Source organism: Podarcis muralis, chromosome 3 (genome assembly GCF_964188315.1).
Source record: "Podarcis muralis chromosome 3, rPodMur119.hap1.1, whole genome shotgun sequence".
In the NCBI taxonomy this organism is placed as follows: Eukaryota; Metazoa; Chordata; class Lepidosauria; order Squamata; family Lacertidae; genus Podarcis; species Podarcis muralis.
In genome coordinates this window covers 98,265,684-98,278,108 of record NC_135657.1, presented here as the reverse complement: position 1 = coordinate 98,278,108, position 12,425 = coordinate 98,265,684, and the positions used below count along the sequence as shown (strand labels likewise).

The 12,425-nt window shown below is 41.8% G+C and overlaps 1 protein-coding gene across 3 annotated transcripts in view; it reads left to right on the top strand.

Annotated features, from left to right (window-relative positions):
* The window catches only part of CSMD1 (CUB and Sushi multiple domains 1), a 939,172-nt gene that overhangs the window by 739,867 nt on the left and 186,880 nt on the right, over positions 1-12,425 (top strand). For all 3 annotated transcript variants that reach the window (XM_077926388.1, XM_028722385.2, XM_077926389.1), the window contains 2 exons: positions 5,467-5,636; positions 9,875-10,031. In XM_077926388.1, the coding sequence (XP_077782514.1) occupies positions 5,467-5,636; positions 9,875-10,031 (327 nt within the window). The remainder of the gene's footprint in view (positions 1-5,466; positions 5,637-9,874; positions 10,032-12,425) is intronic.

Sequence of the window (12,425 nt, the reverse complement as noted above, 5' to 3'; positions counted from 1 at the left end):
TTCGCAAGACGAAAAAAATCGCAAGACGACAAAACTCGCGGAACGAATTAATTTCGTCTTGCGAGGCACCACTGTACATTTTCACAATGAGTACAATAAAATATTATGAAGTAGTATGAAGATACAGGTGGGAGAGACCTGAGAGTTTATTATTTTTATTATAATTAATTTATTAATCACCTGCTACACAATCGTCTTAAGATGGTAAAAAAAGCAAGAAACCATTACAAACTGTTACTACTTTACTTTAATTGAAGTCTAGCTCTTAATTTCTGGCTTATGGAATTATATGCAGGTCTAGGTTCATTTAAATGGTTTTGTTAAACCAGGTGAATACCTGGATTGCTTAAGGCTGACATTTGCTAAGGTGCTTCAGATTTCTGGGGTTCAGGTATTAAAAACGAACAAACACACATTTGGCTGTGAATATAGCTAGCCAAATGGGATAAGCCATGTCTGTGAGATGAATTTTGTAGTACGAATAATGATTTTACTCCAATATTATACTTTTAGCCTAGACCAATTCATTCACAATACTGTAGAGCCCTCTTTTGGTTTAAGTTTTTATTAATCACTACCTCTTTAACTAAAAAAACCAGCAACTCCAAATCAATTCAAAAGCAACATGCATTCTCTGTCTGACAAGAATGAAGTGGATCTCTTTTCAATCTGACTAAGAAATAGCATGCTGGTATCTTTCTTCCCCCTCTTGCTTAAATATTATCTAAGACGGCAGAACCATTTCAAACACATTAGCAGACCCCCTCTGTGGTCTCTGTGGAGTATTTCTAAAGGTGGAGGTGTCTTTGTCCTGTTGAACAAGCTTTCAGCCTTTCATTATTTTTACTTTAAAAAAATAAATTAGCATGCAGTTTTAGACTACAGGGCAGATTCCCTGCTGGTTTCATATATTTGTAGTCTGTTTACATTCCCTTTTCCCTTTTCAAGACCTTCTGTAAATTTTCCTCTTGTCCCTTTTGGGCCAGGAACAGCTGCTCCCCTCTATGACTGGTTTGACATAAGGTATATAACTTCTAACTGTGGTTTTCACTGCAGCAGTATTATTTACCATCAAAAGGATTATTTGGCCATAATTGCTTAATGAAGATCAGTACTAACATACTATTCTCATTGGGACAGTAAGCTGACAAAATATTAATTGCGTGTTGAGGTCCCCCAAGCCACCCCTAAATAATTCACAATTCACACATAATTTTTGTTTAAGATTTTTGGCATAATTTTGGCCACAACTTTATTAAAATACATAAATGTGAGTGGTTGCTTAGGCATTGGTTATGACTATCTGTCCCCACGTCCAGGGACAGAACTGACTTCTGGATTCTAGCGAAAGCCAGTAAGGGAAAACAATATTGGGGAGAGCATGGAGCCTGGCACCAGACCCTCATCCCCCCCCCCGCATGCTCCCGGGGGCTTGCGCGGCCCCAAGCCCCATTCAGGGGTACGGACGAAAGAATGGCAAGCCCCTGGATTCCTTTAACGGAATTCCCTTTCCGCAGCAGCATTGGAGGGGCAAGCACTTACCCCTCCACCAACCAATTTTTTAACCAATGCCTAACTGCAACCTTACAAGTCGTGACGATTTGCTACGCAGTAGGCAAAAACCAAATGGCACCAGCCAATCAGCCAAATGGACAAAATTCCTACCAGGCCCCTGCCCCAAAAGCAGACGACCCCATGACAGGCATAGCAAGGTCAACGCAATAGCCCTAGATTAGGGAGGGTGGGCGGGTGATCCGATGCACGCAGCAAAAGAGCCCAGTCAGTGCTGCGTGACTTGATTTTTTTAACCTTTGGTCCGTCCCCCTAAATGGCAAAACCAAAATTTGCCCAGTAACCCAACCGCCCAATCACTGCGGATGGTCATCCATACTAACCCGCCCAGCAACAGAGGGGTGGCTTGTCAGATCCCACCGCAACACATGCTCTCTATGAAGGAGAACACGCTTTATAGGATTGTGACTTTAGACACATGAGCTCATGAGTGTTGATGAGACCTCCGCCCCCTTTTTTTAAAAAAAAGAAGCCCCATTCTGTGCCCTATAAGCACAGGATGCCTTTGCCTGGCGGCACTATGGCCCATAGGTAAAGGTAAAGGGACCCCTGACCATTAGGTCCAGTCGTGGCCGACTCTGGGGTTGCGGCACTCATCTCGCATTATTGGCCGAGGGAGCCGGCGTACAGCTTCCGGGTCATGTGGCCAGCATGACTAAGCCGCTTTTGGTGAACCAGAGCAGCACACGGAAACGCCATTTACCTTCCCACTGGAACGGTACCTATTTATCTACTTGCACTTTGACGTGCTTTTGAACTGCTAGGTTGGCAGGAGCAGGGACCGAGCAACGGGAGCTCACCCCGTCGCGGGGATTCGAACTGCCGACCTTCTGATCGGCAAGCCCTAGGCTCTGTGGTTTAACCCACAGTGTCACCCGCATCCCTACTATGGCCCATAAAGGTAAAGGTACCCCTGCCCGTACGGGCCAGTCGTGTCCGACTCTAGGGTTGTGCGCCCATCTCACTTAAGAGGCCGGGGGCTAGCACTGTCCGAGGACACTTCCGGGTCACGTGGCCAGTGTGATAAGCTGCATCTGGCGAGCCAGCGCAGCACACGGAAACGCCGTTTGCCTTCCCGCTAGTAAGCGGTCCCTATTTATCTACTTGCACCCGGGGGTGCTTTTGAACTGCTAGGTTGGCAGGCGCTGGGACCGAACAATGGGAGCGCACCCCGCCGCGGGGATTCGAACCGCCGACCTTTCGATCGGCAAGCCCTAGGCGCTGAGGCTTTTACCCACAGCGCCACCCGCGTCCCTGAATATGGAGACCTACTGATTAGCATATGCATAGACTTGCAGTTGTCTCCTTTTCATGTGATTTAAATACCCATGTGACTTAATCTTTAACTGTTAGGTTCTCTTCTCAGCTCTACTTTAAGCTTCAGTGGAAATTTTCATGCCATGGTTCACAATATATATACACACAGACACATTACAGAGTTATTTTCCATTTCAATGTACATTAAACAATTATAATTAACACAATGGAGCATTCCTAAGGCAAACTAGGAGCTATTAGGGATGTGGGCGGGGGGGGGGGATTCAATTAAAGGTGAACTTGCCTCATTCCCCCTTTCTGAAACAATGCAAGAATGAAATGCAGGCTCCCTTTGAAGTCTTCATTTCCCCAGCAAAGTAATGTTACCAAAAATTTGTATATCAGGGCAGTGCCAGGCACTTTCACTCCATCCTAAACCCTTATACAGTAGCCATTGAAAATCAGTGGGGCTATTTATTTATTTATTTATTTATTTATTTATTTATTTAATTTCTGTTTTGCCATTCTCCCAAGTTGGGATTCAAGGTGGCTTACAGCATTTTAAATGCATCACTATAAGAGACAAAGAAGGAAAAACGAACTCATTAAAAATTGTAAAGTGCAATAAACCACATTTAGGACCAACTTTAAAATGCCAATTGCCCTGATATCAGCCCTGTGGTCAACATTGTCCGCAGCTAGTTTCCATATATTATTTAGTCAAGGCTAACTTAAATTCATTTCAGTGGGACATATGGATGCCTTAGTTTGGATTCAGCCTGTTGGGTTTTAGTTTATTTAGTCAGTGCTGATTTACTGATATAAAATGAACACATATACAGTTACTGCTATAAAACTGGAGTATACTATTCGCTGCTTACAGTCACTTTCCTCACATTATCTCATATATATATATATGGCCCTGTAAAACTGGGTAATCTGCCCCCAAGTTAAGGCAGTCTTATAGAAAATAATGTAATTCTTCAAAGATAAAGGTTTCCTAAGTTATGATCCTCTAAACGCTTTCTGTAAAATTATAGCAAAATAGTGTTCTGGCAACATCTTTTTGAACCAACTGTAGATCTTGCACATGTTTCTGATATGTAGCAGTCTGATGGCATACATAACGATTTATTTTTATTTTTATTAGTATATGTACCAGGAAGTTCACCACATAAGAATAAAGCTGTACAATTAAACCCCAAAGCAGTAAATAATGATGTCACTGTGGTTTTAAGTCTGCATGGATAGTGAGAAGTGCTGGTAATTTATTTGAAGTTCACTTATTTTTTTTTACATTGAGGTATCTTATTTACAGTTACTTGGCACAGTTTTTATAATAAAATAATTTGTCCTAGCCATAAATAATCCTAGTTTTCAAGGTGTTATAAAACCAGTGGAGATAAGCAGGGAATTGCCATTATTGTAATGTTGCTATTGTTTGTGTAGTTATTGTTATTTTCTCTCTCCCTGTAATCACTTCAGTGACCCCCCTTCCTCCCCATCCCTTGTTTTAGCAAAGTGATGGCAATTGATTGGGGAGGCAGTATGGGTGCAAAAGTTAAAAGTCTGCATTAATTTGGTGAAAACACAGTCTTAAGCCCACAGTCCCAGCACCGAGAAATATAAATTTAAGGGCTTGGTTCTGAGATAGTGAAATATAAAACAGAAAATATACGGTATTAACTGCGCTGAAGGGACTGGTATGTATGTAATCTTTCTTTCTTCAATACAAAAAAATAAGATGGCTCTGTCCATGATGCTCTAAAATAAAAACACATCTAGCTTTTTACCTTTTCTTTTGTCAAAACGAATATGAAAACTTATTTTAAGCACCCTTTCATAGGTTGTACAATCAAATGCTGCAAGTGAGGAAATCGTTTTGGAAGTATAACAATGTTGGCAAGTAAGGTTGGCTGGCTGGCTCAAATCATCTGGTACCCTAAGCACATTCCATGGAAGCAATATAAGTGGGTTTACGCTGCTAATACGCAGACCATTATCTCAAGTTTGCTTTTAAGATTTCTCCTGGGATGTTTAAGTCGGTTCGCTCTTGTTTGCCATTAGGCACTTCCTTGGGAGCTTAGCAGAGGCAAGTCACTTTCACCTATTGTTTGCAATTAGATCTAGTCCAGCATGCTCTGGGGATGCAAAGGGTCAGTTGCATGAGTGTACATTGGTTTTACCTTTGTGTGCAGAATTCCCCGAAGGCTTCTACGGGTAAATGTGAACGCAGCGCTAAACTTTACAGTACAATGAGAAACGAAAATACAACCAAAGAGAACTGGGAAAAAATAATGCATCTCGATAGAACGATTAAATAAATCTTTGTCTAAAGGCTATGAAATTCTGAAAAACCAAGTCATTGAAACATACAAGTACATAATGGTTGAATACAACATTGTATTAATGACTGGTGCTGTAGGGAGCAGACGAGGCAGGGGGAAAGTCTCATTGCATGAGCTGGCAAACAGGCACAAATAGCTACCATCCTCTTGTCCTAAATCTTAGATAAAAGCATAAAGAAGCAGCATATTTCCTAGTTATTAGCAGTGGGACCTTGTTTTTTGGAAAATAACCACAATTTTTTTGAATGCTAACCAATGTCCTTTTTTTTAATGTGTCTGTTTTGTTTAGCTGAATGTGGAGCAAGTGTGTCTGGGAATGAAGGAACACTGCTGTCCCCAAATTTTCCATCTAACTATGACAACAACCATGAATGCATTTATAAAATTGAAACTGAGCCTGGGAAAGGGATCCACTTGAGAGCCAGAACCTTTCAGCTGCATGAAGGCGACACGGTTAAGGTATATATAAATGTGCACACAAAAGAACAGAAAAGCACTCAGTCCTGTTTGAGTCCATTAATTATTTGATCTATAACATTTGAGAAGTAGTTTAAATGTGTGTGAGAGAGAGATGCATGGATGGCTATAGACAGACAGAGAGAGAGAGAGAGAGAGAATCATTTTCCATGCGTGTCAGGACTTAAGCTCACAGCCAGTCTTGATGCTAGTTGGGCATTCAGTCAAAGGAATAGTGGCTGCTGTGACTTTGCCTTACCCACCATGATTTTTTAAGCAACTTGGACTTACAGTGATAAGTAATCTTAACTGGTGTGCAAGTGAGCAGCTACCTCCATAGACACTTCATATTTGCCTTGCTGTGCTTGAGAAACAAAGGCTTCCTGCTCTTCTCCAAGGCTCCAGTGGTCAGTTTGTTTGGGTATCATGAATTTGAGGCCTAGAGGAATGGCAGGGTAAAGGTAAAGGGACCCCTGACCATTAGGTCCAGTCGTGACCAACTCTGGGGTTGTGGCGCTCATCTCACTTTATTGGCCGAGGAAGCCGGCGTACAGCTTCTGGGTCATGTGGCCAGCATGACTAAGCTGCTTCTGCCGAACCAGAGGAGCGCACGGAAACGCCATTTACCTTCCCATTGGAGCGGTACCTATTTATCTACTTGCACTGCATGCTTTCGAACTGCTAGGTTGGCAGGAGCAGGGACCGAGCAACGGGAGCTCACCCCGTCACAGGGATTCGAACTGCCGACCTTCTGATTGGCAAGTCCTAGGCTCTGTGGTTTAACCCACAGCGCCACCCATGGCCCAATGGCAGGGTAGCCAGTTGCTAAACTGCATTCCAGTTAATATCACCTTCTTCACATATAACGGAGAATATGCCCAAAGGCTTTAAGTGCAGTTAACTTAAAATGTGCAGAAGTGTCAACCTGTACAGATATGGATATCATAGTGGACATAATTGAAAGTGTGACAAAAAAATGCATAATGAAATTAATGCATTTGTTTTATGAGGATTACAGGGAAGCTTTTTAATTTTAGGATATTATATAGGCATATTATATATCCTACTGCTTCTATGATATGGTTGCCATATTCTGAAGGGCACAAACCCAGACACGCCCCCTGTCAGGACACACCCCCACCATCCCGCATCCCTGTCGCTCGCCCCCTCCCTGCCGCAACCCCCTTCCTCACCTGCCTACTCCCCGCTCCTCCCCCCCTATCTTTCACAAGGAGGCTCCCGCTTGCTGGTGCCGGGGGTGACTCCAGGCCACTGAACAGGCTCCGCCTCTCCCTTTCAGACCTTCAGCCTCCAAGTGGCCTCCGGCAAGGTCGTATCCAAGATCATGCCAGGGCAGGTAGGCTTGTCGTCCCCTTCAAACTGCTACTCAAGCTGCGTTGAAGGGGAAGGTGCAGGTAGGACCAGAGAGGCCGTGCAGCCGCCGCCCCCGATGCAGCCGTGGCTACCCTTGTCCACAGCTGTCAACTTTTCCCTTTTCTTGCGAGGAATCCTATTCGGAATAAGGGAATTTCCCTTAAAAACGGAAAACGCTGACAGCTATGCCCATGTCCCCTCCGACGCGGCTTGAACAGCCATTGGGGGCCAGTGCCACTGCTGCTGGGGAAGGCCCAGGCAGGACGAGAGAAGCAGTGGAGCAATGAGCCTCCCTGCCCTGGCCTGATCCTAGATACAACCTTGCTAGTGGCCACTTGGAGGCAGAAGGCCTGAAAGGGAGAGGCAGCTCTGGCACTGGCAAGTGGGAGCCTCACACAAACAGGGTCCTGACAAAATAGCACAGCCAGGAGTGGGCCATGGAAAGGGGTGACGGCAGTGGTGGCGCTACAGACCCTGCTGCGGCACTTCTGCTTCCAGGGCATAGCCGCAGCGCATCAAGGTGCGCAGTGGATGACTCTGAAGAGCGCCTGCCTCTCTCCCCCTTTGGCGGCATGTGTGTGCCCCTAAAAATCAATCAGTCAATCAATCAATCAATAATAAATTCCCCCCAAACCCTAAACATTTCATTTAAAAATAGAAAATCCACCTGGGTGGCCATGCTTCTCCTCCAAACCAGGACATGTCTGGGAAAACCCGGACGTATGGCAACCCTATAGGATATTATGTATGTTTTTTAAAAAATATGTTGAGTATTCTGAAAAAGGGTGTATCACAGTTTGTGTTTTTATCAGGAAAGATTGTGTTAAGAGGTGATGTAGTCAAGATACAGAAGCACATGGGGATGAAATATTGGGTGCTGTTTCTTTAATCTAGCAGAACAGGTTAGAATAAAAAAAAAAAGGAAAAGGCGGAAGTTAAAGCTGGACAAATTCAGATCTGAAGTAGCTGAACTTCGGGTCAAGCTACAAAGGCAAAATTACTTTTGTAACTTTAGGTAGGTTGAGTCTTCATAAGTCAAGGAAAGTTTCTGCCTGGGCCTTCACAATAAACTATGCTAGACCGGTTGGTGGCGTTTGCTTTCAAAACAAAGGAAACCAAAGGAAAAAGATAAAAGAAAATCAAGGTTATACAGACTTCAGTGTGCTTCTAAACATAAGAGGAAGGTCGGTGCTATTTCTCTAGGAGAAGAGGTGTTGGAACTCATCCTTGTTCTTTTATAATAGCAGAGGCTCCCACCTGAGATGTGCCAGAACTGAGTTCTGGTGAGTTCCAGCTGGGGGGGGGGGGGGGAGGCATGAGAAGGTTACAATGGAAGTAAATTAAGATTTACCCATGCATCCTCTATATTATAATAATTGGGTCTGGGGAGGAAGGAAACAAATAACCCATTAGGTCCCCATTACTTCCCTATGTGAATTTCGCCCTGCTCCCATGTAGGTTTAACGCACAAGCGGCAGCCCCAAATAAAGCTATGGTTTTCATTAAAGCCCCGAAGCTATAAAGAGGCCTGTGCCCTATGCAGAACTTTGTGTTATCTGTGGTGAAACAACAGTATCCCTAATGCTTGAGGTTTCTCTATTGCAGTGATGGCCAAACTTGGCCCTCCAGCTGTTTTGGGACTACAACTCCCATCATCCCTAGCTAACAGGACCAGTGGTCAGGGATGATGGGAATTGTAGTCCCAAAACAGCTGGAGGTCCAAGTTTGGTCATCACTGCTCTATTGCATAATACTGTTTACATTTCTATGTGTTTAGACCAAGTAGTTCTACTAGCTGCAGTCAGGCCCAGTGCAGCCCTTTATGGCGTTGCCGTTAAATTTTGAATTTGACAGTTTAAAGCATGAAAGGACAGGAACTAAGAGCCTTGCTTTCTGACCTTCACTGGTTTGTGCAGAATGCTGGGGCTTTTGAGAAATGGAAAATTTGGGGTGGTTATGTTGGAAATGTTTCATTATTGAAACATCCAGGTCAATGTGAACTTGGTGCTTTTATTCAGGTTCTTGTTTGTTCCAAGAACCTTTTATTATTCTTATTATTTTTTTAAAAAAACATATTTCCTGTGTGGTTTGAGCCATTATAAAAGCATGTCAAAAATCAACAGTATTAAAAGTGAATTTGAGTTTCCCGTGCAATATTGTGAACTGAAGATAAACCCGTGCATCCTTTGTTTGAAAACAGGAGCTCACCTCCCTCTGAAGTGGTATCAAATGTTATATTTCTTTTTTTATTAAAAACGATTTGAAGACGAAAATCACCTCAGGCCCAGAATCTGAAATAAAAGGTGACAGACTAGCTTCACTTCTTCAATCCTGCTTTTTAATACATTTAGTCAGGAGGGAACAGAGGGGTAGAGGTTACTTTTGCCCCCACATCCGTGTTTTCAAAAGAGGCACCTGAGTAAAATGCCACAAACCTTTTCAGCCTTTATTAAGTGGATTATAGAGGGGAAAGGAGACACGAGGTGACAAAATGCTAAGGGATTGAGCCGTGAATAAATATTAATTTTATTCAATGTGAGCTTCACAAACCTTTAAAAAAATGACTGACAGACTAGTAGTATATTACTGAGTGCGGCTTTTTTTCTTCTTCATATGAGCTGCATAGCCAGGATATTACAGGCAGAAGAAAGCTGTGTTATTTCCTATCTTCTTATTGGAAGTTTGGATGGTTTAATTGCATGATAATTACCTTAATTGCATAATAATTAATTGCAAACAGAAAAAGAAAAAAAGAATGCAACTTCTGCTAGGTGGAGTTCTGAAATGGATTGAAGCAAATAAATATATAACTGTATTGAGCTTAATTTTTTTATGTAAAAACTAAACATTGGTTTTATTTTTAACAGGTATATGATGGAAAAGACAGCTCATCGCGTCTGTTGGGGTCCTTTACAAAAAACGAATTGATAGGGCTCATTCTCAATAGCACATCTAACCACTTATGGATAGAGTTTAATTCTAACGGATCAGATACAGATCAAGGATTTCAGCTCACATATACAAGTAAGTAGCATTCATGGAAACAGGATTTTTGTAGGGTGGGAGGAAGTAAGCATTTTACTTAGCTAACATGATGTAACACAAAGTCCTAAGGATTACTTCTTACTATCTACTGTGGTTATGAGATTGGATTTTAATTCCTTTCTCTGTTGGAAAGGAGAAAATTTTAGACATACTTCTTAAATGCAGTGTTTTCAACTTCAGCGTATTATTTTGTGAACACACCAGTAGGCGTAAATAAAAAAGAGACTGGGATCAATAATGGACCTGGGTTGAGTATATCAGTGGCTTCTTACGGCTTGCACATTCCCAGTTGGATGTTCAGGTGATGATAGTTCCACCACTGAGGCGTTCATGGAGCTTGTGGCTCCCATATGTTGCTAATCTGAGCACTAATATGCAGGAAACTATAGACAGATCAAGATTCAAAGAAGCAACCTTTTACTCTATCTAGAGAAGGAAGGTTATGATGATAAAATTAACCTGAAAAGCCAAACTTGCCAGTATTGGTGGAGTTTTTTGTTTGTTAAAGAGACCCTTCCAGTTCTGATAATCATGTTGTCTTAGACTGGATGTGTACTGAAGTTGAACTGTCCGGGTGGTTTTGGAAGTACAGTTGTACCTCGGCTCCTGAAGGCCTTGGGAGTCGACTTTCCGGCTCCCGAACGATCAAAAACCGGAAGAGAGTCTTCTGGTTTTCGAATGTTTTTTCAGATGCCGAACATCTGACGGGGCTTCCACAGCTTCTGATTGGCTGCAGGAGCTTCCTGCAGCCAATTGGAAGCAGCGCTTTGGACGTTGAACATTTCAGAAGTCGAATGGACTTCTGGAACAGATTCTGTTCGACTTCCAAGGTATGACTGTACACACACACACACACACACACACACACATATATATATATTCTTTGATTTTTTTTTATTAAAGCTTTATTTATGTATCCCCTTGTAGCTGAAGCTCTCAAGGCAACTTACACAGTAATTAAATAAAAACTGAAAACATACACAAAGAATGAAAAAAGAATCACACACAAAGCATCCTTCCAAGTATACTTTTCCCACCACAAAATTATCACAAGTTATCACATTAAACATTAAACCATTTAATGAGGAAGAAAATACATAGATTGCAATCCAAATGCTTCCCCCCCTTTTGTTAACCACCATTGTATCTTTGGATGAAGGGCAGTATGATATTTAATAAATAATACAGTAATAGTAAATAATTGTGTGCATAAAAAGGGATTAGTCTTTTATGGTATCTTAAGTTCTGTCTACAAAAAGAAAACACCAACTATGTAATCAACTGGGGCGGAAACTGAACTGAAATCAACATAATTCAAGGCATTTCATGAAAGTATGAACATTTCTATCATGAATTTATAGTTGCATAAAAGGCGCTTCAGTTTCCTCACTCTTAGAATCCCTGTGAATTGGTATTGTGTTTTTGTTGTGTGTGTGTGTTTTAAAAAAACATATTATACAAAATCATAATTCATATTTAGTTCTTTTATTGTTTCACTTTCATTCTTATTTTCAAGAGACAAAAAGTTTCAGTGTGCAAGCCAGAAAGGGGAAGCATGGATTGGTAAAGAGAAAGTGTTTCGGCCATTATTTCTTTGGATCAAAACAAGTAAAGCCTATGTTGCTTCTGCAATTGCATTTCTAAAACAAAACCCTAGATGTTTTCGCCCAATTAAAACTTGCCTTGCCGTGACACCTGTAGTTACTGCGGAGAGAATGTGATATAGCCTCAGGCATCCCGACAGTTGGGCTTGGCTTTAAAGTTCTCAAACCAGCAGGAAGATTTTGTCATTGCCGTGTAAGGTTCTCTGCTTCCTGGCTGGTTACCCCTTAACCTTAAAAATGACATTCAGAACAAAATGAGAATGGGCTGATATGCCAGGTGGCAGGCATGAAGACAAAGAGGCACCAAGTATGTGAGAAGAGAATAAAATCAAAATAATAGAACATATAAATTCATTTGGCCCACAGCTGGCACAGTATGTGCACGCGCACAGTGCAGAACCTGGAAATAAATCCATTGTAAGCTGTGATTTATGTTTACCATTGTTGCATGTTGACAAGAGAGCTGAAATACATCTCCGTGCTTTCACATCTTTCTTTTTTCCCCTTCAGAGGACCATCCTGAACTGTTTGCTTTTTTTCAGTGTCTTCTGACCTGGAACATAACCCTCCATTCTTTGCCCTAATCTTTCACCTCTGAAGAATACATGCACTGCACTGCACAAATATAATAATAATAATAATAATAATAATAATAATAATAATAATAATAATAATAATAATAATAATAATAAATGATGATGAAGAATAGAGATTCCATTTTTCATGGAAGTGTAAAACTCTTATTCCAAGTTGTGTCTAAAAACAACCC